The sequence below is a fragment of the Eumetopias jubatus genome, unplaced genomic scaffold (genome assembly GCF_037043125.1).
Source record: "Eumetopias jubatus isolate StellerSeaLion01/CBP00866 unplaced genomic scaffold, mEumJub1_p1.0 scaffold_5, whole genome shotgun sequence".
Classification (NCBI taxonomy): Eukaryota; Metazoa; Chordata; class Mammalia; order Carnivora; family Otariidae; genus Eumetopias; species Eumetopias jubatus.
This window is the reverse complement of record NW_028274811.1, coordinates 27,258,474-27,285,241: the sequence shown is the minus strand read 5'-3', so window position 1 is coordinate 27,285,241 and position 26,768 is coordinate 27,258,474. Positions and strand designations below refer to the sequence as shown.

The window sequence follows — 26,768 nt, the reverse complement described above, 5'->3', positions numbered from 1 at the left end:
TCTCATTGGAAGAGAGAATAGGGGACTCTCTTGTCCCAGCTTGGCCAGGCCAAGCCCACATCACCTGGGACTGCCCTTGTCTGCCCAGGATTTTGTAAGATTCTCCGGCTGGGAGAGGGCAGAGTCCGAAGAGAGGTACAAAAACTTCGCTCTTTCGCAGGTTGTTGGCTCTCAGCGAGGGGGCGTGTCACTTCACTTAGCCTCCCGGTGTTCCGGCCCGCCGAGGCTCCACAGCTATGGCGGCTGATTAAGACCACTTGTGCCTCTTGAGAGCACAGGCTGGGGAACTCGGCCCGGGAAGCAGCCAGAGGAGGGGGGAGAAGGGGTGTGTTGGGGAGTGGAAGGGGGATGTCGCCTGCAGATCTCTACGAGAGCCCGGGGCTGAAGCGCACCGCCTTCAGCGGCGGGTGCGGAGAACGCCCTGGAGCGCTGGGAGTCCTCGCGCCCCGCGTGCGCGCCCGGCTGCTCCACGCACCTGCCGCGGGCCCCGCGCGGGTCTGAGCGGCGGGCGGGCGGGCGCCGCGCGCACAGGTGGCGGCGATTGGGCAGGCGGGGACCGGAGGGTGACGTCACGAGCTCCGGTCCCGGCGGCAGAAATAGGGCAGCCGCGGCGGCGGTGGTACGGCAGCGGCGGCTCACGGAGCTGGAGCCGAGACAGCCTCCAGCGCGTTCGGGACCCGCCGACAGCCAGAGAGACCGACCCAAAGACGCGGGGCCGGGTCGCCGCCACCGCCACCGCCTCCACGGGCGCTCCCGTCCGCCCGCGTCCGGCCACCTGGTCTTCCCTCGGCCCCGGCCACCTCAGGTACGCGGGCGCGGGGAGGGTGCCAAGCCGCCGCCGCCACCAGCCGGTCCCGCTGCGCCCCGCTGGGGTCCCGGCGCCCGCGGCCCCGCGTTTCCCTGCAGGGCCCGGCGCGGGCGCTCGCTTGTCCTCACCGCCGGCGCCGGAGAGCCAAGTTTGCCCGCCTGCGGGCGGCGGGCACGGGACCACGAGACTCGGGCTCGCCCGGGCTACCCCGGCCCCGGCCAGGACTCGGGGGAAAGGCTGGGGCGCCGAGGCTGGTGGCCCGGGTCTGCAGTAGGTATCGGAGTGACCCGGCCGGAGCGCGGAGCAGAACCGCTCCCGCCGAGCCCGCTGCCCGCGCCGGCTCCGAGACCCCGCAGGCGCCGCTCTCGGTGCTCGGGTCCCCGAGCGGCCTCGGCGAGCTGGGCGAGTAGCAGCCCCTCGGCTCGGCTCGGTGCCCTTGGCCCCGCGCTGGGGTGCGGAGCGGGCGTCCTCGCTGCCTCCTGCCTCCAGCTTTGCGGGGAAACTTGCGTGTGCGCGCTGCAGCCCGAAGGGCCCGCTGCGCCCCGCCTGGCGGTCGCTCCCCCGAGGTCCGCCGCGTCTGCACGTTGGGGCTCGGCGGAGGCTGAGGAGGGGGGACCGTGGCACCACCTCGTTCCGCGAAGCCCGTGGCTCCGGTTCTGTCCAGCTAGTCTCTGTTCCAAGAGAGCGACCAGTGTTCCCTGCCGGGGGGTCACTAAGGAGCAGTTTGTTTGGGGCACGCTCGGGCAGGGAGCTTGGTGCTAAGAGAGCTTGTGCGGTGGATGATCTCCGCCCCTCTCTGCACCAGCGAAGGACACCTATTTCAAGTTTGGGGGGCACCTAGGCGACGCAGACAGAGCGCTGCGCTTGGGGCGCTTGTCGCCCGGAGTTGGGGGCCGAGCGCAGCGCGAGCCTTCGGGGCCCCCTTGAGCTGACCAAGCGGCGCCTCCGGCGCACTCGCCCGCGGCCTGCCACCTGAGGACTTCGGCGCCCGCCACTCTAGCAAGGGCAGAAACCCGCTGGAAGCAGCAGGATTTCTCGCAGTGCCCGGGATGTGGCACGCAGCCCGTGCAGTGCGCAGGTGTGCTGAAGTTGCCGGGGCCCCGCGGAGTCGGACCCTGCTAGGTCTCTATCTCGCCCTGCTAGTCAGTCCCCCCTGCGCTGTCCAGCCGACCTCGTTCCCATAACTGTCGCCGACATTGATGAATCGCGCTGCCGTCGCTCTTCTCCGCTCTCCTCTAGGTGTCGCTTCCTCCGAGGTTTCCCGCGAGTGAAAAACAGCGCCAGTAGCTTTGATCGGTTCCCTTCCTAAATTTATTGCAAGCCTGTGCACGGGGAATTGTGCTAGATGGGTCCCCGAGATAGAAACATTCGTCCACATTCTGTGGGCCACACGTAAACAGAATTTCATTAGGAGGTGGCATGGTAACTCTTAACCAAACGTGCACTGGGCATGGGCCTATATCACAATCTCTGAGGCATCGGGAAGACATTCCGACGTTTCTCGAAGATCTAAAGTTATTTTCCCACCACCGGCCTTAGGGGAAAGTCAGACATGACTTTTAGCAGTGTCCTGTCAGTGCTGGAGTGGGTGGGTTCCTGTGCTTGCCCCTCCCGGCTCCCAGGACAGGCTCTGATCTGGGTTGTTGTCAGGTGGAGGGCTCAGCTTGGGAGTAAATGGTCAGGGGAGTAAATGATGGAGCTTCTAGGACACCAGAGCCCCAGCAATCCTAAGGCAGTAGCTCAAACCACAGCCATGAACCAATGCCCCAAAGAGCCCATGGCTGCTTCCCCTCTTGGTTTTGTGAAAAGGCACTGCAGTATTACTACAGCATTTCTCTTCAGACACACTCAGCTGAATGGTAGCTTTCTTCCCATCCTAGGAAAAGAGACAGCCCCTCCCCCAAGATTTTAGACTGAGCCAAAGGTCATGCAAGATGATAGCCTCCTTCATATATACCGTAATGTGTTAATGTTCCAGTGGCTTTTTCTGTCTTAGACATTTTTCACCACCCTCCATTTTCCTTAATCTCGGGAAATCTGTTTTTATTCCAGAGAAGGGCCAGCCTATTCCCATGGGCCTTGGGGGAACTTTTGTCCCTTGTGCTCTGTCCTGGAGGTGCGTGCGTGAGGGGTAGGTTGGATTTTTCTACTTTGACCCATCAGTTGCTCAGGATTCTTCTCTTAGTCTCAGAGTTGCAGGATTTTTTTTTTTTTTAAGTGATCTTCATGTTGTGATCTTCTGTTGGACTTAATACTATATTCCAGAAACAGGTCATTGAGTAGCCAGAATTTCTTAGATCTTTAATTCCTACTTTACCTTTCTTGGTATGTTTCTGGAAATGCAACCTTCTTGTGTTGCTGTGTGCGGTCAAGTGTGTGCTTACTAACTTGATGAAATTAGGAAGTTATTTCAAGAGCACATATGTCCTTACATTTTCTTTCTCTTAATGTGTAACACAAGGCATGGAACTTTGAGTAAAATAGAACTCCTGTTGGGAGAACGTGGTACTTAAGCAGTATAATCTAAATGTTGAAATGACGAGGGTTCCTGGAACTCACAGGTGTGTGGGTTAAACTTCCTGGTATATAGAAGTGTCACAGATTGATACATTGCACACAGACTAATTTAGACATTCAGTTTAACAAATGTTGGAACAATTAACCAAAGATAAAGAGCAGATAATCAATGGGAAATGCAGTGTAACTTCATTATGGCTTGCTGCAGGGGTAGCCTGATATATTTCCATGCCTAAGTTCCCTGGGTTGGTATTTGAGGGGCTATCTTAGGAAGTTTGATCCCCTTGTTTTTTTCTTAAAACACCTGGATATCAAAACTAGGGTCCCGAACCTTTCAGAAGAAATTAATGTGTAGCCTCATGGTGTTGGGTTAGGGTCAATGTTTTTTTTTCTTCTTCTTCTTCTTATAACACTGGGTAGACCTACTGGAGGCTGCAGGATTTTGGTGGTCTCCAGGTGGTTTCCATTTGTTGATTGCCAACATCCCATATGCAAAATGCAATGCTCCTATAGTAATTGGCTAACACATACACTTGGTTAGTTGGAAAGGTTGGAAGTTGAGGTGCCTCAGGGTCCCAAACCGTACTGTTCTCTTTAAGGCTGGGGTGGTATTGCTTGGTTCTACCAAAGCATCTTCATGATTTCTGGTCTTGATGGTTACAAAGAGAAGCCATTTCCATGTGACTAATCTGTAATGTCTAGTTTGGTAACGTTCCCATGTTCTGGGAGAGACGCTGAGAGAGAACTGGTGAATAATGTCTCTAGAAGCTCTCAGGGTCTGAATTCCCACTCTTCCCAAACAAGGCCGCTTCCCAGAAGAGAGAAGCGAAGTTTGTATCAGAACCATTGCCAGTTTAGTGTCCATGCATCTCTCTGGCCTCTGACCCTGTTCAATACCCACCACTTGCATGCTGGTGTGTCTTCTGTGGTGGGGCAGATTTGGAATCGACCTCTTCACTCCTATTTCTCCCTAACCACTTGCATTCTTACATCGCATTTTTCAACTTTCTTGAAAAAGCGAGTCAGTTTTCCGAATGTCACATCATACAAATTGGTGGTACCTCTATGATTTTAAATACAAGTAATAGCACAGGTAGTGGCTTATAATAATAAAACCAGAAAAATCCTGTACTTTACACACAGAGCTGGTAGATGATCTAGTAGGGCCCATCCAGCACTAAGAAAAGCAAAATTAATCTGATCGAGACAGAATGCCAGCATTCCGTATGTGTTTGTGATGAGGTAAGAAGCAAAGCCGTTGCCTAGGGGTCAGGATGCCTGGTTTCAGTCTACATCTGGCTCCTGACTTGGCTCATACATTGGGTGAATTCTCTGACCCTCCAGGCTTCTGGTGTCCTATCTGGGCCACAGCTAACCTAGCACCTGATTCTCTTGAGCATGGGGAAAAGTGAGGCTTGGGTGGAAAACCTCCGAGGAACTAGGTCTTAAATATCAAGTCATTGTGCATTATGGGTTGTTTGAAAGAAAAGGCAGTCCCAGCTCTTTTACGAGAACAATCTCCAATAGATTTATAGCCAGTCTTAGGACTCTAACATGGATTGAATGAAGCTTATAAACCTAAATAGATCTCAAAAGGAACTCGAGGTTGAAAAAGAGGGTTTGCGATATTATAGCTGGTACCTTCCCATTTCTATAATGAGGAGATTCTTGTATTTTCTTCTGTCTGAAGATCAATAGGGCTATTTGAAGGTGAGGAGTAATGAGTCAACAGGTCTACTTCCCTCAAAGTGACTGTCTTCACCATGCTGGCACTCCCCATCAGCTGAGAGGCATCCTTGCTGCCCAGCATTCTGTGCATCTCCTCCTCATTTCTTTCTTTCTTTTTCTTTTTTTCGTTCAACTACACTTCTTCCTGCCCATAAAGACAGCAGCTATGAAAGCTGAGGACCGTGTGCCAAGTGGCCGCATTCCGGGGAGGGGCGCAGCGAGGAGCAGCCTGGCTCTTTCCTTGTGCTCTGCTCCTCTGGAGGAGTGCGGGTCATGGCAGCTGTCAGAGGAAAGGAGAGGCTCGGGATTGCCTATCTTGCTCGACCTGGGTTTTCCCCATCTTGCTAAGAACAACTGTTTATTGAAACAAAATACTGCTAAGTATTGAGAGGCCGCAGAGGGGAGGATGTGAAGAGCGCAGACGTCTCGCCGAGTCCACCTGTGCGGCTTGGAGTCCCAGCTCTGCCATTTATATGCCACATGGCTTTGCAGGGTACTTAGCCTCTCTGTGACCTGTCTGCTGTGTCATCTGACTAGGGGATGACTAATGCCCTCCTCATGGAGCAGAAGGGAAGACAGTGCGTTAATACCTGTGAAGTGTTTAGAATAGTGCCTGACACACATTACTCTTACATAAGTGCTAACCAAAGAGATCGCTTCTATTTGGTTATTAGATAGGTCATCAAAACTGATTTAGACCCAATATTCTTTTTTTGTGAACCGAACCATCATAAAACTTGAGTTGTAAATTTTTAGGCTGTTGCTCCTGCAGGTAAAATGAATTGTCAAACACAGTGAGTGTAAAATGACATCGAACATGCATCCACCGTGCAAATGAAGTCCCATCTGGTGGGACTGGTGGTGGTCTGGTGGTGGCCAAGCTGAGCCAAACGTTACAAAGAAGCTGGAAATATTTCAGTAATTGACCTGGCTCTTGTGTTTCCTTGTCTTTAAGTCTTTGGGGAACCTCAGCGCCAACCAGATAAAACCAGAGACGAGTCCGGGTGCCGCAGGGCTGGAGCCCAGGCTTCCTGAAGCACAACTCAAAACAGCCGGTTTAATACCACAGGTCTGGGGGCTCCCTCTAAAATAGTTTCCGAGCTTGCCAAAATAACAATTGAAACGAATGGATTTTATTTTAATGCTATCCATTAATAATAAAACATCAAACATAATTAGTCCTGGATTACTAGGCAAACTGAGAACTAAATAGTCGGTTTCGTGGCTTGAATATTTCATAACTCCAGAAATTGACATTTGTATGTTAAGTAAGTTTTGATTATTTTGCTGTTTTTGGTTTATTCAGGCTTGAAAGCATGAGAAGGGAGAAAAGAAGACCTTTTGTACGTGTGCTTCCCCACGAGCACTGTTTGATAGTGGATAAGTAGGGAAGAATTACCAAAAATAAAGTAGGAAGTAGTGTCTTTCTAGTTCTAGCGTGAGTATTGGTATTTTTTTAAAAGATTTATTTATTTTAGAGAGATAGCACGCACGTGCCTGAGCAGGATCGGCAGAGGAAGAGAGAGAATCCCAAGCAGACTCCCACTGAGCACAGAGCCTGATACGGGCCTTGATCTCATGACCCCAAGATCATGACCTGAGCCAAAACCAAGATACCCATGTGCCCCTCAGTATTGGTATTTAAAAAAAAAAATTCCAAAAATCTAGTAAGTGCTTTCTGCAGTTCCAGGCACATGGCTCTGCGTTCAGAAGACAATACTTGATGGAGAGTAGGGAGTTGCCCTATTTATTTTCAGAAGAACTGGTGGCAGTTTTTATTTTCTTTTAGTCCTGAATGTGATTTTTTTTTTTCCTCCACACTCCGCAGTCCGTGTGAAGAACTCACACACTGTAGCCAGAGCCCCGATCGGGAGCGTGGGCTCGGGGGGCTGCCGGGAATGCTCTAGTTCTGTCCCACGTAGCAGGGCACACGGCACCCTTGCCCTCAGCTCTGCCTCCTTCCGAGTGCAGAGCGGATACTGACAGTGCCGAGACCATGACCTTCATACTGTGTTTACTGCCCACTCAGACTACTGCCCTGGTCGCTCCAGCTTTGCCAACAGATGTCAAAGATGAAGAGACGGAGAGAGAAATGGAAGCCTGTGGACTGTTTGTACGACAAGAGAAACATTTTCTTTAAAAGACTGTCATGACTTACACCCTTGCCTTTTCTGAGGCCAGTGTTAGATGGCATCATTTTTAGCCTGACTTCTCCTTCCTGTGGGCCTTTCTGTCTCAAGTGAGGGACATAAAGCATATCTGGAAAAGCAGCCAAAGGAAGCTGGGAATGTGGTAGGAGTGAATTTGTTTGGTGGCGCTGGTGTCAGCAGCAGTGATGGTGGGATGCCTCCAACCCTTCTTGTTCAAAGTAGGCATCCTCCAAAGCTCTTGCCATGGGGGTGAGCAGGGGTGGACTCCTCCATCAGCTTGTAATGTCTGTCAAGCAGCTTATCATTTCTGATGGGGACACCTGCCCTAGACCAGTTCGAGGCCAGATCACATGGGGTGCTGGCCTCCAAGGAGCTCTGTGTCTTCATCTCCCTGGCCATAATCAGGATGCCGTGTGCACCACATGCAATTAAGCACTGAATTGTGTGGTGCTCACAGAAATCAATAACCTCTCTGGTTTCCTTGAGTACGAGTTGTAAATACTGCACGATGAGTTCTATCTCCCTGGCTGCATTTCTTAGAGATACTGAAATCAAGGTTGGAATGTTTACAGTGCAAACCTTAAAAAAAGAAAAAAAAAAAACGGTAGAGCTGCTTGGACACGTCGACTAGCCTGTGTCCTTGTCCCATTCGCACCCCAGCACATGACAGGGAGTTGGGTATCTGGTGTCGCTGATCCTTAGTTTTTTCATCCATGTACTTCTTTGATTACTTTGAATTGCCCATTTCTTGTCTTCTAGGACTTCAGACCTCTTACCACATGAGCTTCAGGAACCACCTTAAAGGTTATTGAAATTCCGTTATCCATTGGGTGTTTGAATTCCTCTGCAGGAAGGAACAGTCTTGAAAGGAAAATATTGAGCCTTAACATGCCCTTTGGAAGCTCGCCATCTTGTAAACTGAGTCATCAGCCACAAACAGGGCGCCACACATTTAACGTAATTCCTCCTCGGTATTTCTTGTGCACTAATTGTGTGCCCAACCCCCAAGGCTTTCTGAAGAGACTGAAGCATGGCTGTGCGGTAACTGAACAGAGTGACACAGCTCCTCCACCCTCGCTTGTTCTTGTAGTTAGAGTGGTAGCTGGTGTATTGGGTGGGTTTCCACATAACCGCTAGCATTTTTAGAGTTGTTAACTTTGTGTCTAATGCTGACTTCTTCGACCCTCACTGCAACCCTATGAAATACCTACCGTTGACCCGGTTTTAGAGGTGAATCGACTAAGATTCAGAAGTACTAGAACTTCTCCAAAGTGGAACAGAAGGGTTGCTGGTAGGATTTAAACTCTGGTGTCTCTGATTCTGGAGTACAAGTTCTCCCTACCCGCCCTGTGACGTGCTTATATTTTGCAATGCTTAATTCTGAACATTTGTCATTTTCTCAACAGAGTCCACGAAATGAAACCAGGACGCTTATGGCTGCATCTCGTGCTGCTTGGGGCCTCTCTGCCCTCTGGGCTGGGATGGATGGACCCAGGACCCAGCAGAGGCCTGAACATGGGTGTGGGTGAGCCACAGATGGAGGTATAGTCACATAACTCCTGATAGGACACTTAAAATTTGCTGCGTTTCAGTATCAGCATATCTGACTTCTTCTCTACCTTTGGTTTATATCAGTTAGATTGCAGTGTGAATTTAAATTGTTCCCCCTTGTTGGTAGGGGACAGAAAGATACAACATGCATTGGTCTGGACAGGAGGTTTTATATCACGCTGTAAGTAATAGTCTAAAATCTCTGCAATGCTGAAAATGTGTTCTAAAACCAAGCTTTAGTTGAATGGTTTGTCTTCCACAAAGACCCTCGAGAGAATGGCCTTTTTGTATATTTAATAAAACTCTGAAAATGCAGACTCAATGGTGGAGCACACCCATGTGAATTAATGAAGTCTTTTAATTATAAAATGTGTTTTAAAAGAGAGAGACTCCTTTTCACGTACCCAGATAAAAAGAACCAGGCTGAGAAAGAACTGGCAAGTAGGGGTCCTAAGGGAGACTCTCTTAATGAACAGATAAGAATGATTAATGGCATGTGAGGTATATATAAATGCTACTAAAGTGCTTGAAAAACTTATTCTCAAATGCCTCCCTAGAGAGTCTCGATACACTGCTAATTGCTTAGCGAACTTGGTCTTAAGTACTGGAGAGGATACATAAGCTGCACCCTAGCCCTGCTCAGGTAGTAGGCCTGAGGAATTCGGGGCTCGTGAGGGGAAAAGTTTCTCTGCAGAAAATGCTTTGTATGTGCCAGACCCTAAGAAAAGACTACACCCTTCATTAAAGCTACCTGGGATTTTCTTGATGACACGGTAAATACACAGTCTTACCCAACAACTTCTCAGGCCATTTCAGCTTGCACTGCCCTCCTGGTACACGCCCTACCTCTTGTCTGTGTGCTTGTTTCCTGTCCTGTGGAATGAGAGAGAAAAATTACCTCCAAAAGCCAACATTACCAGAGAGTGAATAATGACACACAGTGTATGGATGGTAGGATTAATGCATGATTTGATCAAAGGACATGATTTCTTTCTCATTATTACTTAATCGTAATGCAATCCCAGACTTACAAACCTTAATCTCTGGGGAGCTTCAGAAGTTGTTGAATGCCCACGTTTGCTGCTGAGGTTCATGTGGCTTCCTTTTGTGGTGAGCAGATGATTGAAGAGCATCACTATCTCTCCCATCACAGTCCATGAAGGATGCGACTTAATGGTCTTTTGAAAGAGCCTGGAGGCTAACTTGCTAGCCAGCACAGCATTTCCCATATGGAATGGCTTAATCATATTCACACAGAGGGAAAAGGATCCTACAAATATCTTGTTGAATATTTAATAGCAAAGCAAACAGGCAAACACACAGATAAGCTTTTTTTAGTCTTCTTACTATTGGGGCTCATTGGCCCACTGTTTTAAATTGCCTATTTCAATTAAACGAGTCACACCAATTAAGGTAGGATTTAGCTGGAGGTAAAGTGAAGGTAAGTTAATATCAACCGAGGGCATCTTTGTCTTAGCTGCTAACAGCCTGACACTTGGTGCACCATCGAGAGAGAGCAGATAGCGCTCATTCTGAGGCAGGAAGGCTTTTTGTTGGTTAGTTTTGGGCGTGTTGTTTTTCTAACCCCATCAGGACAGAGCCCAGGAGATGAAACTGTCTCCCAGTTCCAGGCCTCATGCTGCTTAGGGAAAAGGAAGTGATGCCCATATAGACTCCAAACGCAGAAGAGCTGCCCTGTTGATCCAGTGTTCGTGGTGGATTGCATTTTTGCCAAGTGTAATAACGTCCACTCGTGGAGTATTTTACTTTTATCAATGATGAAATGAGCTGATGACCATGCGGATGGGCCTAGGATACAGGACGGCCTCAGCAAAGGTTCAGGCAGAGCAAAACATGGATACATAACTGAACTGCTTGCTGATGCTGCCCACGCTCCATGTATGGCCTCTCTATGCCATTCTTCACTAGCATCCTCATGTCTGGGATGCTCTCGCTTCTTCCCCCATGGCTGACTCCTCTCCTCCAAGGCCCAGCTCTGGTTCTTACTTTTCTCTGGAACTTTCTTTGAGTACGCTTTGGTCACATTTGATGTCTTGTTCTGAACTAGTCCTTCTTTTTTTTTTTTTAACTCATATTTTTACTTTAGCATACAGAGGAAGCCTATGTTATCTATGTTTCTCTTCCTTTCTATGTCTAATAATTTTCAGAGCAAAGGAGAGACTCCTTGTGTTTTTGAGTTGATCGGTATTCAACATTTAGTACTAGTCGTGAAGTCACTCTAGCGCTTTCAAAACTCAGTCTAGACAGTCAGTTATTTCCATGTGTGATAACCCTCCCTTGCACAGCAGGTGCATGTCCAGTGGGGACATGAATGGTGCCCCCAGCCATCCTGTAAGCAGCTTGCAGGCCAGGCTTGTCGCTCATCAACGTCCAGGGTGCTCCTTGTATGTTAGAGCTTCTGGGCAGTTTCTTCTTTGAATTGCAGCTATTAATGCATCCAGAGCTGACTGCCAAACTATACTAAACTCCTCTCGCAGTTTCCTCAGACCGTCTTACTTTCTGGAAGAATCATAACCAACTGAGTTTCCTGAGACTCCATAAATTAATCAGAAAACCTCTTCAGGACCTAAGTGGTAAAATGTTTCTGTGTATGTTTTCTTCCTGCTAATAGTACTTTACAAAAACATTTATTGACTTCAGATTTTTAAAGTACTTGGAAAGCGTTAATAAGATTGGACTTCCCTTTAAAGTTATTACACCAATTACTTGAGTGTCCTAAGGGTAAGTAAGAATTAAATGACCAGTGCATGTGTGTGTTCACGCATTTTTAAAGCAATGATAGCATATGTAAGTTTTGTTAAATTATTGTTTTATGTACAAAGACTGCAGTTGAAATAGCTTCAAGGAGTTTATCATTTTACAAATGTAGATGAAAAGAAATGGAGCTGGGTGGAGTGCCTCTTTAATAAGAGCTGAGTGGCAGACTGTGGCGTAGAATACTAATGAACTTCTGAATTCAGAGGAAACAATTCTGAGACCTATGACTCAACGAAATTCTAAAATAACTAAAATTTCTCCCTTTCCCCTATACTCTGGCCAAGATAAATTCAGGACTAAAATCAGTATTGGTAGAATTTTATATTTGGGGAGACCAGGAAAGTGAGAGGGACAGCCCCAGGGACCTGCCCCCTTCTGAGGGGCAGACATTTGTGGGAGGGTCCCCCCTACCTTTGAGCCCTGGATGCTGTGCTCCCACCGTTCTCTGGGGCCTGGGAATGGATGGTGGCCGTTCACAGCCTTATGCGTCCTTCATGTATTCTGCTGTGCCTTCTCTACACTGCTCCGACCCACAGTTTCTAGTCCTGCACTGAATAACTACAAATGTGGAGGTTCCTTTAAAATTGTTAGCCTCATATGCCTCAGTGCTTACAGACGAGGGAGGGGCTTTGAGATCAGATACCCAATGTTTTCAATGTGTGCAAGCTCTCAGAGGGAAGTCTTCGAGGAATAAATGTATCCGGTGGTCTCAGTAATCAGGGTGGTCACCCACCTCCCTAACCCCAGGAGTCAGCCTAAGAAAGCACAAAACAGCCCTTTGCCCTTCCTGCACGTGTTGGTCCTAGGTGCCGCTGACTGCACTCAGGGGCGCTCCCGTCCCTGGGTCAGGGTGGCTTCTAATGCAGAGATCTGGAGTGCCCTGGCTCCCTTTTATATTGGTCTGGCGTTGAGGAGGATGGGGGCTGCTAAGCCTGGGCACTAATTTTTTAAGAAGATTTATTTATTTGACAGAGAGAGACACAGTGAGAGAGGGAACATAAGCAGGGGGCGTGGGAGAGGGAGAAGCAGGCTTCCCGCTGACAGGGAGCCCGATGCGGGGCTCGATCCCAGGACCCTGGGATCATGACCTGAGCCGAAGGCAGACGCTTAACGACTGAGCCACCCAGGCGCCCCCCGGGCACTAGTTTTTAAACAATATTTTTTTTCTTGAATCAGTGTCACTGTTCTTACATAGTTGATTGAATTTAAGACAATGCTCTTTCTAGTTATGGTCTCCTCCCCACCCCCAACTCATGCCTCACTCTTCTGATTGGTGGCTGGGAGAGTAGCTGATCTTCTTGTAGGCTTTGAGGCATCCATTATTCACTTCTCCTTCCTCTTACCCCTCAGTCTGTGGGTGTGGGGAAACCACCTCCCTTCTCCCTGTGAACAGCTGGGGTCCGGGCTGGTATTTTCTGAACCTCATCTGTAGACCTGTGCTCATCTCTTATGGATGTTTTCTTTGGAGTCCCCATTCCTAGACACTCAGCGGTGCCAACTCCAGCATTTAACTGGCTTGCCACAATGAGCTTCTGGGTGAGCTGTCTGAGCAAGAGGCCTGAGTGGGCTTTCCCTGGGGTGTGGGACTGCGGGCTGCACCCCTCTTGGAGGATCCAGGACCTCTGTGCAGCTGTAGAACTGGCATGGGGGCTGGGGGGCGGCTTCTTCTCTGATTCTGGAATATTCAGGCATGGCTCTCTACTGATAATTCTCTGTCAGAGGGTGTGGATTTTTAGTTTCTCAGCTCAGGTTGGGAGAATACAACCTGCCATCTGCAGATGTGTAAGTAAATCCATAGTATTCTTGGTGGAAGATGGTGGCAAGTACTCCAAGTTCCTGGGGGAGGGGGGTGGAGGAGCTGGTTCCCACCTCTAGAGTTAGTGCGGGCTGTGCCCTACACCAGGCTCTCTTGAACTTCAGTGGGCTTGCAAAGAGCCGGGGGTCCTGTTAAAATGCTGATGTAGTAGATCTGGGTAGGTCCTGAGATTCTGCATTTCTCATCCACTCCAGGTGAGGCTGATACTTCTGGTCCCAGGGGACGCTGGGCAGAAAAGGCATAGAGGAGTCCCCCATACCCTGCCTGCACACATCCAAGAAGGAGATTCCGTTTGGTGATGAACCCCAGCCTTTTTTTTTTTTTTTTTTTTTTTAGCTTTTGTCAGTATGATGAGGCTGCCTGTCATCAGCAAAAGGAGAGGAATGTACAGGCTGCAGTCCTGCTGGGAAATAGCTTCACACTAGGCGGGCAGGTGGGCGAGGGGAGCGGTGGAGTGAAGTAGCCTGGCTTTCAGAGTCTTTTTCACCTATTTTGAAGCTAGCAGGTGGACAGGTAAACTTGGTTCTCTGTATGCAGGGTTCCTCACTGGCTTGTGGGTAGGCGATTTAAATCCTGAGGGTCTGCCCACACTCCCGTGCTCCCACCCATCACTGTCTCCCTGTCACCTGTACTGGTGTCCTGCCCAGTTCCTGTCCCCAGGGCCCAGCCAGGCTCTTCTGGGGATGCACCTGCCGGGCTGGTGTGGTGTTTGAGGGTCTTGTTTATGTGTTTATTCTCGGACAGGGGAAGTCACTGTCTATCTTCGCGTTGGAGGTTTCTCCTCTCTCACTGCTCCTGGCAAGCCTCCCCCCTGTACCGGTTAGTGCACTGTGGGCCCCTGGCGTAGTTTGAGATCGTAGTCAATAGAGTTTTCGTTGGCTCTGAAAAGTTCTGTGACCCAGGAAAATGAACATTTGTGAGTTCACAGAAAGCCATTATTCTTCTTCCTCTTAATTTAGCATTTACTCATCTACTTTTTTTTAATGCCTCTGCTGCTAAATAATCTATGCTTCTGTAGGAAACTTTCCACCCTTGCAATCAGGACATCAGGCCATGTGTTGTAAATGGGGCTCTGATTTCCATTTTTCGGGGAGTTGGCAGCATTAAATCTGCCAGGCCCCAATCATCTGCTTGATTTATTCTCTATGACTTGTGGGTTATCTCTCTTGTTTACCATTTAGAGAGAAGTAAATGCCATGATGGTGTCAGACAGACTCTAACAGGCTCCACGTGAGTGGGCTGTATCTTCTGTCCTGCCAAGCCAGGGCCGTTGTCCTTCTGCTTCCACCACCGTGGTTTCTGCTATGAGTCTCCTGGGCCTTGTCTTGTCTGCAGCCACTGGGGGGATGGAGGGCACTGGTGCCAGAAACGGAGGGGATAGAATGAGATGGGCCCTGTACTCAGAGCAGGTAGCACCTGAGCTACCTGCAGTGAGACCCAGGTACACTGGTGTGGGGAGGAGGAAGCCTGCCCCTCTGGCCAAGAAGCCACCTGTCCATACGGCCTGGCCTCTCTCTTGATGGGTGGCCACACATACTTGCTTTTTGGCCTTAGGCCTTCCCTTGGGTCCGGAGTCATGGACCAAGAGAAACCCCATCTCTTTCCTCCTGATCCTGGTCCCGATACTAAGAGGTTTTTTTAAAAAAGTAAAACCTGGGTATTCTCATTGAATATTTGGTCTTGATGGAGCCACCAGCCAACCCTGCAGACGAGCAGCTCCTAGCCCCATGCTGTGCTAGGGTGTTGCAAGGACTATCTGAAATTCAGAAAATAAAATTAACTTCACTTTAGTTTAATTTTAAAGTCTGTTTCCCTGACAGCACTTCTGGGCTTATTAGGGAGTGGTGACGCAGAATCCAGCTGTGAATAAACCCCCGCAGGGTGGAGGCTGGGGGAATAGAATTCTGGTGGGGGCCTGTGGGGGAGGGGCAGCTAGTGGTTTACCTGGGGCTTCCTCCTCTCCTCCCAGGGATGGTGTCATACTGTCACATTTTGGAGGAAGCAGCTCCCGAGGGTAGGATCTGTGTTGTAGTCAGGTCAGACAGAAGTGGAAGGGGGCAGTGGGGATGGGAGGGGAGGGGTGGAGGCAGGGAGCTCTGAAGTAAGTATGTTTGTTGGGTCGGTTAGTGAGTAGAAGTGCCCAGCTCTGGCATTTGAGCTGGAGACAACACCTGGCATGTCCCAAATGCTAGTGAGCCACCTGTTTCATGGGCTGGTTACCTCTCTGCAGTCCAGAGTAAAGCCCATTAGCCCTTTGACCCACTTCCAAGACTTGAAAGATGCCCCAGTGGGGAGAACCAGGCAGAGCCGCATAAGCCCCCTAGAAACCTTCTAACTCAGAAGTGCAGTCTGCCCAAGGCAGCGTATTTCTAGATGAGAACACAGGATCTCATTTGGGTTCTGTGTTCCAGGTCCAGCCTGGCACAAACTAGCTCCATGGACCTGAGACACTCCCTTGTACTCTCTGGCCTCTGTTTACTCGTGTGGAAAGTGAGAGGGTAGCCAGGATGCCACCTCAGATCGCCTTCAGGTTGTCCACCCATCTTAATTTTATGGCTGCTGAGTGGGCCTTTTACACCATGTGGTGAACATTTTAAGTGTTGTTTCTTTATTTTTGTAAGGCCCTCCAGCACATGTGAAGTTGGAAGGTTTGGCCCATCCTTGTGTGTCTCAAGTCACCTTGTGTGTTCCCATTTGGGAAGAGATAGCAGGGAGGAGTTTGACTGGGGGGGTGGTGACCATTTGGGGTCTCTTTGACCACCGTTGCTCTCCCGTCCCTCTGTACAGACCTGAGTTCAAAGAAGGCTTTACTGGGGTTCCTGGGTGGCTCAGTTGGTTAAGCATCTGCCTTTGGCTCAGGTCATGATCTCGGGGTCCTGGGATCGAGTCCCACATCAGGCTCCCTGCTCAGCAGAGAGCCTGCTTCTCCCTCTGCCTGCAGCTCCCTCTGCCTGCAGCTCCCCCTGCTTGTGCACTCACTCTCCCTCTCTCTCTCTCTCTCTCTCTCTCTCTCTCTGACAAATAAATAAATAAAATCTTTAAAAAAACAAACAAGCAAAGAAGGCTTTACTGCAGTGTGTGCTGATGGCACAGACTCGGGCGCCCTGCGGGTGTCCCCCAGAGGGGGAGAAAGTCCTCAGAATACTGAGCTGGAGAGGAGCTTGAACGGAGTCTTCTTCGTTGTGTAGCAGGGTCTCAATATGTACTGTGTGCCGGGAAAGCACCCAGAGAAGTGGCTCCTAGACTTTCTGATCTCACAGAGTGGAGAAACGAAAATTTTATTTTTAAAGATAAAGGTACTACCTAGAACTCCTGTTACCTCCTTACTCATGTTCTTAGTTATTCATTTTTATTTATGCAAGAAATGAAAGGCCATACTCCCAGAACCAAGGGCGGTGTGTCCCCCAGGAGCCTCCCACTGGCACATTCTGCGTTGCCCGTGTAGGTGTCTGAAGACCTGTCCCAGTGCACCTGTGGATCACAGAAACGTTGGTCTAAGATCATTGTGAATGGAGGCCCATAGAAGCACCTGGTCGTGTGGCCTGGCACTTCCTGGTGAGCTGGGGTCCAAGCCACGCTGAGATGCCAGGTCCCCAGACACAGGTCCAGTGTTGTGCTCTGTGTTATCTGTCTGACTTTCAAGGCTGGAAAGACGTAGCTCCACGCTAGGGAAGATGGGTGCTCCTCCCACAAAGAGGCCCTTGTGCCCTCTGCGTAGGTGGGGAAGTCTGCCTGCACAGAGGTGTTCAGTGTCCCATCCAGGTCCTTCTCTCTGTCAAAGTGACAGGTGTGTCTGGGTTGTAAAGGAAAATTGGGGTACGGGGTTTCTTGTTCCTGGTTTTTAAAGTTTCTTCGCCATCTCTTTAATCGGCTCATGAAAAATGGCACACCACTGCTATTTGGTTGGTGGTGTCTTCTAATAAAAGGCAGTTTTATTTTTTTTTATAATTTTTATTGTTATGTTAATCACCATACATTACATCATTAGTTTTGGATGTAGTGTTCCATGATTCATTGTTTGTGCATAACACCCAGTGCTCCACGCAGAACGTGCCCTCTTTAATACCCATCACCAGGCTAACTCATCCCCCCACCCCCCTCCCCTCTAGAACCCTCCGTTTGTTTCTCAGAGTCCATCGTCTCTCATGGTTCGACTCCCCCTCCAACTTACTCCCCTTCATTCTTCCCCTCCTGCTATCTTCTTCTTTTTTTTTTTCTTAACATCTCTTGCATTATTTGTTTCAGAGGTACAGATCTGTGATTCAACAGTCTTGCACAATTCACAACGTTCACCATAGCACATACCCTCCCCAATGTCTATCACCCCGCCACCCCCTCCCTCCCACCCCCCACCACTCCAGCAACCTTCCGTTTGTTTCCTGAGATGAAGAATTCCTCATATCAGTGAGGTCATGTGATACATGTCTTTCTCTGATGGACTTATTTCACTCAGCATGACACCCTCCAGTTCCATGCACGTCGTAAGGCAGTTTTATTTTACTCCTACTAGAGGTAGAATAGAGAATGGAGGATGAGTGGCCCATGTGGTTCAGTTTTTCCCTCAATCAAAGAGTGCTTTTCATCTCCATTGTGCATGGGGGAGGGCTGAGGACAAAGTGGTGCTGGTGGGAGGCTGGTGGTGGCCAACAGGGAACTGCCTGAGAGACCATAAGTTCCGGGAAAGTACCTGGTAATTGCTTGATGGTTCATTTGGAGATCTAGTCCTTGGTTTTCCCCTCTCTTTGCTGTTCCAAGAGGGTGTTGAGTTCAAGTTGAAATCTTTCTGGAGGTCTCAGCTAGAATACAAACCTTGCCTCTGTTACTTTTGTTAAAATACTGTACAGTCTAAGCTTTTAGTTATTCTGGGTCTAGACTCAGGAAGCGTGTGTGTGCATGTATATACTTTTCAGAGTTGAGAAGGGAAGCAGTTGGCCCTGTTTCTCACAGAAGTCTTCCCCAGAGAACACCACTGATCACCCGTGAGCCACTCACGTCGTCTGTAGTGGCTCAAGAAACACTTCTGCTGGCCACCTACTCCTCCGTGAGGGTCTTGGCAGCCCGGCCCAGCAAGCGTGGTGAGAGCGGCCAACTTGAGGAGCCGGGACTCGGCCCGAGCCAGGGGCCCGGGCCTCTGAAGCATGGCTTGCTTTTCTGACAATACCCCTCTCCTTGCTCAGGCTGAGTCCTTCTCTGAGCTCCTGGTAGCCTGGCTGCCAGTGGGGTGACCTCCAGCTGCAGGCAGCTCTCTGGGCTCTGAGGAGAAATGGCTGCCATCCTCCCCGCTCTGCTCACCAAACTTTGTACGTTCTACCTTTCCCCTTTATCCTCCAGTGTAGTTACTGTTTTAAAACCCAATAGTTGCTTCTTCCTGCTGAGGCCGAATCACCCGCTCAAACTGGTCCTTGCGTGCTCTGTTCCCAAAGTATCTCCAGTCCTATCTTTGCCTCAGTCAAGGTGACTTGACTTTCTAGGACCCCTTACGAAAGAAGCCCCGGGAAAGACGTGACTGTCTTCAGTGTCCACTTAGAGTAGGGTCTTGTCCCAATTCCCAGTATCCTCACTGAATTAGTAGAGGCTCAAGAGAGTCCTGTAGGCTCTGAGTGTGGGAGGGGGTGAAACCCCTGACCTACTCACAGTCCCCTCTCCACAGTGGTTGCGGGTGCCTGCCTGGCCCCGGCTGTCCCTCCTGCCAGGGAGCCAGCTCGAGTGTGGCAGGCACATCCCAACCTCGCCCCAAATGGGAACCCAGAGAATGAAATGTAAACTCCAGCAGGATGTTCTGTTTGTGTTTAGAATTTTCAGCGTCGGCAAAAATAGCCTGTGGCTCCAGGGGGGGTAGCTGCCGCGTGGCCCCACGGAAAGAGGAAGGGATTGAGGGCAGTGGGAACGGGGTTCTCTTTGGAGGTGTCATTAAATGGGTGTAAGGCTCTAGGTGGTTTTCTTGACACTAGTCTTAGGACAATTGGAATAAAAACTTGTTTAAGCTGTTCTGCCATTCACATGTTGCTCTCTAAATGAAGAAAACACAGCCCTTTTCCCACTTATTTCTAGCCTTGCATTTAAAACCTGCTCAGATACTTCCTCTATAGGAAAGACCTCAGGTTTCTGTGGTTCTGCTGATGCCACATCTTGTCTGTCCCTTGCAGTGAAATAGGCTTTGATGTGGGCACGCTGGGAGATGTCAAATGGGAGCGGCCTGCCAGACAGATGTTCTAATTGGAGTGCTTCTAGAATATGCCCCATGGTTCCGCCTTCTCCTTCTCCACTCTTTTCTGTTTGGTTGTTACATATGCTGTTGTTTTCCCCTTAGCATTTGGCTGTGAAGAATGGGATTCTCTGCCTCGTGCTTGGGTGTTCATCCCCTGCCCAGTATAGCTTAAGAGTGTGTCTTTGTGTCCCCAAACAGAACTTCCCACTTGAAGGAACGCCTCTCAGGACGCTATGTAACTACCCAGTATGGGTATCTGGGTCCTGGGCTGTCTGGGTCACCTGGGACATCTGGTCATCTGTCAGCTCGGGATTGGGAGGGGGTCAGAGCAGTTGACTCTTGCTGAACAGAAGCTGCATCAGCGGAAGGAATTAAACACCTGTGTCAGTTGTTGATCTTTTATTACCTGTGCATAGTGATCAAGTTAATTTCTCACCTGTAGCCTAAAGGAAATTAGGTACATTTATTGAGTAATAAAGAAGGAAGTAGCTCCTGCCTTCCCTAGCCCCATTCCTTCACCCCAGCCTGGGCAGGATGCTTGTTCTCGTGGTCCACACCCCCCCTTAGCTGAGCGGATGTGACTGATGGCAGATCTACTGTCACAGGTCGGTCCGGACCCATGACTTGATGCTCTTGAGCCCTCAGACAGTGGGTTGGAGGCTAGCAGCAGCTGGAGTGTCAGAGTGTCCCCCACATAGACTGGACATAGCAGTGACTGCAGTAGCCCCATGGGGTCCAGGGCTCAGAATTTCAACCAGAGCACCCCCAACCCCACAAGTTTCCAGAACTTGTTCACCAAAACAGGGCTCTATACCCTCTCCAAAGGTGGTCCTACCTGATGCGACCACGTCCTTCTTGTTGGCCCAGTGCCTCCCGGATGTCCCCCCACCCCCGGAGGACGAGGCTGGCTGTGGGGTAGGGTAGCTGCTCATGGAGCTTGCGGCGCCACAGCAGGGGCCTTACCAGCCCAGGGCCTGGACTGTTCTACCGGAAGACTTAGCTCTAGCACCAGAGCCCCGCCCTGAGCTGCGTGTCTATGCTTGTCCAGCTAGGTTGCATCCATTGGTTTGGTAACTTTTAGTAATGAAAACACTTCTGTGGCCATGCGGGCTAGAACAAAGCTATCTGTGATGCGTTATACATTGTAGGTGAATATCTATAATAAAATTCAAACCTAATCTCATTCCAAGTGACTGTTCTTAGGTTACAAGAAAAGATGGTCATGAGCGGCAATCTCCAGGAAATTCCTCTGCATGGGCAGATGTCTCACCATGGGATTATGAGAAAGGGGAAAGAATAACCACAAAGAGCCCTTTAAGAACTCATCTGTATCCTCGCAGTATGCTGGGCAGTTAATAAAAGTCCTGTTCCGTCAGCAGTGTGGGCCAAACCGTGGGTGACATGGGAGTTTCGAGTGGAGAGGTGCTGGGGGGAGTGGGGTTGGGAAGGACCTCGTGGAGGTGGGAGAGCCTCAGAGTGGCTGGTGGAGATGTGTGCGGGTGGAGTACTTAAGTATGTCGGGAGGAGGAAGCCTGGAGTATAGATGGATGTTGGCATAGGACCCTATCTGGTGGGAAGGGAGAGAGAAGAGATGTGGGGTGGATATCCAAGCCCCCAGTCAGAGTGATTGATCGAGGACTCTTTGATGGCCAGGAGCAGAATCACCTTCCTCTGTGCTCACGTCCAGTGAAGGGTTATCCTGGGGCCCCGGAGATGTCCTGGAGTGCACCACAGGCTGCCTGTCATCTTGCTACTTCCAGCCGCACCTTCTCCCATTTCTGTTTCTCTGTCCCGTGCCTCTCCTCTCATGGAGCTGTACATGCCTTCCTATGGCCCTCACGCTGGACTCTTAGGCCCCTGAGGCCCTGGCTCTGCTCCCCCACAAACCTACAGCTCCAGGGCCTGGGACCGCTCAGCCCGGCGCTAGTCTCTGAGAACCTGGTTGGCGCCACTTGGAGAAGCCAGAAGACAAGTCTGGCTTGGAGAGAACCTGGTTGGCTCCACTTGGAGAAGCCAGAAGACAAGTCTGAGGGGACATTTGGGAACTCTGAGCAAGGGTATGGGAGCAGGCCTGCGAGGCTCTAGTGAAGGGGTGGGAAGGCAAGTTAAAGTGGGGAGAGAGGTGGCGAGGCTGAGGAGCCCACTTCCACCCTCTCAGTACTCTGAGCGACAGGAGCTGAGATTTTCCCAAGTATAGGCAATTTATGGAGTTGAGCTTTCCAATCTTGAACGCGGGGAAGGAGGTTAAGACGGCCTGCCACGTGGTCTTAATTCTTTGCTCTTATGCTGTCTTCCCTCTTGGTTCCGTTTGACTCACTGGTGCCCTCCCCGCCGCGCTCACCACACCAACCTGGCCTGTGTGCACGAGGCGGCTCAGAAGCCCAGCCTACCCATCCCTAGGTTATCCCAGCAGATGGGCTCTCCAAAATGCCTGACCTCCAAGGGCTGACCCACATCTCGCCAGTCACCCCCCTGACCTCCCCCTCGCCCCACCTCCCGAGGCCTGTGCTCCTGACGCCCAGGGCCCGTGTCCACACCCTGCCCACCAAGCCGACTGAATGGGGGAGTAGGCTGTGGGGCTTGACTGTGGCCCCGTGACTCCAGAGTCCCGTAACCTGTGGCTGCAGGAAGCTCCTTAGTACAGGTACTTTGGGGTTTAGCTGGAATTGTTTTTTGGGAAGGAAGGGCTCCATATGGGGGAGAGTCCTAGCTTTTCCAGACATCTCGTCTAAGAGACTCTGCCGCCCTATGGAATCCAGCGAGCAACATCACAATTAAGCTGTTGTGGAATAAGTAGGCCGGTCATCATGGAAGACAAGATGCGATAAACAACCTCCCAGTTGTGGGGCTGAGCTTTGCTCCCAGCCAGGTGCAAAGTCTTGTTGCATTAGGAACTTTTTTTTTTTTCCAGTGATGTTTGTTTCTGTATAACCAAGAATTATGGAATATTAGGGAATGAGAGACACCTCACAGATGGGGATGACAGAGGAAGGTGGCCTTTGGAAGTCGGAATGACCCTTCTCATCCATTCCTTACAGGAAAAAGGAGATTCTTTGTAGGAATTCTGATTCCTGATACAGAATTCTCTGAATTCCATAGCTATTAATGATGATAACATTAATAAATGGCTACCATTTTGTCAAAGCCTTAAGTGGATTACTTCACTGACTTAAAGAGATTCTGTGAGGTCCTATTCACTTGCTTATTTTAAAGATCTGGAAACTGAGGCTTCAAGAGCATAGGTGAGCTGTTTGAGGTCTCTCGAATTTTACACAGTGGAGCTAGAGTGGGCCCCTGGCGTTCTCATTGTCCCACTTAATGCTCTTAACCACAGCCTTGTGTTGTTACCACCCATCTACACATATTTTTGAGGCTAAGAAAAGGACATTTGATGGCACGGAGCTTTGAAAGCCGAAGCAGACCCTATCACATCAGATAACGCTTCCCCACCTCCCAGGGGACAGCAGAGCTTGAGGTAGCCTCAGGGACCGGGCTGTGGGGCAGTTCCTTGATGGTGCCTGTGGGGAGTGGCAGAGCGCGTCCTGCCCTCACTCACCCCCTGTCCTCCCAGCACGCACACCTTTTTCTTCCCGTCTCCTGTGGTGGGAAAAGGCCTACAGGGAAGCCACTGATGCTGGCTGAGTGAACAGGTCTTTGACTCTTACCTCCCAGTTCTACCAGGGGGTCTGGTGGGACCTTGTAGCCATATGCACACACCTAGGGTGTGTCCCTGAGCATCTGCCCCCATGTGGGGCACGGCCTGACGAGACCCACTGCTGTGCTTGTGTCTGTGGGGTGGTGGGGGTGTGGGCTCTGGGTGGAGACCTAAGCGTGATGATGTGTGGTGGTCTCTGTTTCTGCTTCTAAGAATTGGCCTTGGGAGGTTGCCAAGGGTCAGTAAACACAGTCTCCCTTCCAGAAGCTGGGCTCTGGGGCCTGGGCGAGGAGGCAAGATTCCCTGTTGTGGTGACCAAAGTGGTTACTCTTAGATAAAGGTTGTGGAGGGTCAGGACTCCCAGTGGGAAAATGCTGGTGTTGCTGAGTCTTCCACTGGAGCTGGAAGAGAGCGAGGAGAGTCGGCGCCGGGTCCCAGCCCGACGCAAGCCCTGTGCCTGCTGTGGAGACGCCGTCGTGGAAGGTGGCGGCCGTGACCGTCCCAGAGGCGGGAGTGTAGGGCAGCCCCAGGCATGGAGGGTGTGAAACTTGGTCAAGCTGTGGTGGTGGGTTCCTCAGAGGCACGTCTGCCTCAGCTAGGTCGGTGTATATACCCCAGGAGCGTACAGCCCCCACCCCATTGGATGGCCATGGCTGACCAGTGTTCAGGGCTGCCTTCAGGTGAGGAGGCAAGGTCAGCTCCATAGGCAGGGCAGGTTACACGATGGACTCCAAGGGGAAGGAATCCTGGCATTTAGTTGTGCTGGAGCGAGAAAGTCAGGCGTGACAGCCTGGGGTGGGCCTAAGAAGAGGTGGGAGGGGGCCGCTATGGCCGGGTGCTGATGGTCTACAGTTGACATATACCAACCCCTGGAGACTTCCCACCACTTTATCCATCGTTATCATTGCTCGCCTGCCTTGGCTCCAGAGGCGCTGAGACCTTGCCGAGCGTTCTGGGCCCTATAGTCAGGGCTGGGCCACAGGGATACCTGACATGCCCAGGATGCTGTCTGCGGGTGGACACTGGTGAGCTACAGCTGACATGGGGTGCTCTTGGCTTCTCTCTCACTTCTCACCACCATCTCCTGGCCACCGCCCTGAGTCTCCTCTTAAAGCCAAGGAAACCAAAGCTCCCAGAGGCCAGCACCTTGTAGCTGCTTACTCCATGTGCCGGGGGGCCCGTGGCTGCACAAAGCCAGCTCGAATGCTCCAGGCCAGCCAAGCCATCTCTCCCTCTTTGGAGAAGCCTGTCAGCGCCGGGTGATGAGCCTGTCCTCCGCCTCCTGCACCCAGTGGCTGCTGAGCTCTGCTGAGACCTGCATGGTGGGGTGGCATCACTGCCTATGGAAACAGGGTACAACCTGCCTGGGCCATCTCCCTGGCTTTGCTTAATCTTGCTGGGAAAGAGAATTGGCACCACTCTGTACAGTTCGTGTGCCCATGACACCATGTCCTCCGGAGAGAGCCGTGCTCGCACTTGGGGAAGCTGTGCCAGTCCATCAGGCACTCCCCGGCATCACCGTAAGTAGCAGTGACCTGGGAAGTATGAGCCTAATTGGAGGGAGAGAGTGTGTAAGGGATTTAGTTGGCCCAGTGGTTCCTAAATATGTCCTCACGTAGGGATCCCCTGGGTAGTTTCCAAAAATACTGATGCCTGGGTCCCAGCCCCAGAGATTGTCATTTAATTGGTCTGGGATACAGCCCGGGCTCTGGATTGTGTAAAGATCCCTATTTGGGAACCCCTGGGCTTGCCTGTGGAAGAAAGGCAGACAGGACAACTGCTTCTCCCCTCCTGTCCTCCTCAGCATCTATTCTTCAGGGGGAGGGAGGGGGACGAACCTCTCATGTGCCTTTGCCCTAAGCCAGGGCCCCTTCTGGGAGGTGTGGGTGATTCAGGCTGGCCTGGCTTCCGGGACTGGTAGATGTAGGGCAGGCATTTCTGCAGCTGAGGAGTGATGTGCAGGGTTGTTGGATCACCCCTGTTGTGTTCTCACAAGCATCGCGTGGGAACTGCCCTAAATCTCATCCTACAGCTGAGCAAACTGAAGCTCAGGGAGCTGCCCGACTAAGGAGCAGGGGAAGGATGGGGGAGAACGCTGGTGGTTTTACCTGGAACTCTGAGACAGGCTACTTACTAGGTGAACAGCAATCCAGCTCGGCTGACCATGGGTGCATTTCTTCCTTTTTGATTCTGTTATAAAAGAAAATTGAAAAAAATCCTTATTGTGCCTTAAAGGCTTTTTAATTATATATAACTCATTTAATTTAAACTACTCTAAGTTCCATTTTTAATATAAGTTTTATAATGGTACAGTGAAAGTGCCTTCTAATCAAAGTGTGTTTGGAGATTTATCTCCCTATACAAAAGCAGGTACCCCTGGGAGCCCCAGCCAATTATTTATTCAGACAGCAATCAAAAATCAGCAAGTACTGAGCGAAGGGCACAGTGGTGGAAGCTCATGGGAGTGCAGAGGCATCAGAGAGGTTCCTCCTGGGGGGGGGGGGTCTCTGAGGGTTGAAGGAGCTGGGTCAGCACACGTAGCCTGCCTTTGTGATGCTCACTGCCATTTCTGGGACAGATGTTTCCACTTCTCACTGCTGATGCTTCAGCTATGAGAGGGGAGATGATGCAGAGTGGGGCTGGCTTCTTGGTCAGGAGGGATGACTGAGTGGTCCTGAGGAGGGAAGATCAGGCCCCGAAGGGATTGGTTTCGACTGTAGTCACAGCCCCCTGACGGGGGGGCGGGGGGTGTCTCCCTGACCACCTATCTAAAATAGCCAGCCCTTTTACCTTCGTGATTCTGCACCCCCCTATTTTATTTGTGACCATGGTGCTTCTTACCCTGACACATTCTGTAAATTTCATTTGATTGCTGTCTGTCTCTCCACATCCGATCATAAGTTTCATGAGGACAGAGACTGTGCCTATCTTGGTGCTGCTGTATTCCCAGGGCAATAAGTTGTTATGGCCTGAATGAATACATGAAGGAATGAAGGGGCTAGTAAATGTCAGGAGACCATCAGGAACGTTGCCAGGAGCCCTGGGTGAGGAGCTGAGTGTCTTGGGGGGGACTCATGGTGGTGGGCATAGCAGGCTGAGGCTTCCCTTGGAGGCTGGGAGTGAGGGAAGAGAGGTAAAGGGAGAGGGCAGGGGACGCCCAGGAGGTTGGAGGGGCCACCGGCCAGGCAGGAGGATGGGAGGAGAGGGACCTGTTTCTGAGCAGGAGGAGAGACTCTGGTGGGGCTGCTGAGATGGAGGAGGCTTCTCTGTCCCGTCGAGGGCAAGAACTTGGCCCTTCCTTAGACATCCGTCGCTTTAGGGACATGCAAGCTGATTCCCATCAGGCACGGCCCAGGCTGGCCTGCAGGCCTCCCTTTCCCCCTTGCCCGTCACCCACCCTCAGGCCTACCGTGGCTCTGGTAATTTTTGCACATTTATATCAGGTACTTGCTGTGACACCCCTTCCCCCATGCTCCGTGTTAAAAAAAGAGGAATGAAATGAGACCTGAGGACTGTGCTGAGGGCAGTGGAGGAGGCAGCTGGTTTTCCTTTTTTTC

The 26,768-nt window shown here is 50.8% G+C and overlaps 1 protein-coding gene across 1 annotated transcript in view; it reads left to right on the top strand.

Annotated features, from left to right (window-relative positions):
* The first annotated feature begins 630 nt into the window (after window positions 1-630).
* Window positions 631-26,768, top strand: part of FSTL4 (follistatin like 4) — a 398,358-nt gene continuing 372,220 nt past the window's right edge. Inside the window, exons 1-2 of the mRNA XM_028103667.2 lie at window positions 631-815; window positions 8,610-8,745. Of these exons, the coding sequence (XP_027959468.1) occupies window positions 8,620-8,745 (126 nt within the window). The 5' untranslated portion in view covers window positions 631-815; window positions 8,610-8,619. The remainder of the gene's footprint in view (window positions 816-8,609; window positions 8,746-26,768) is intronic.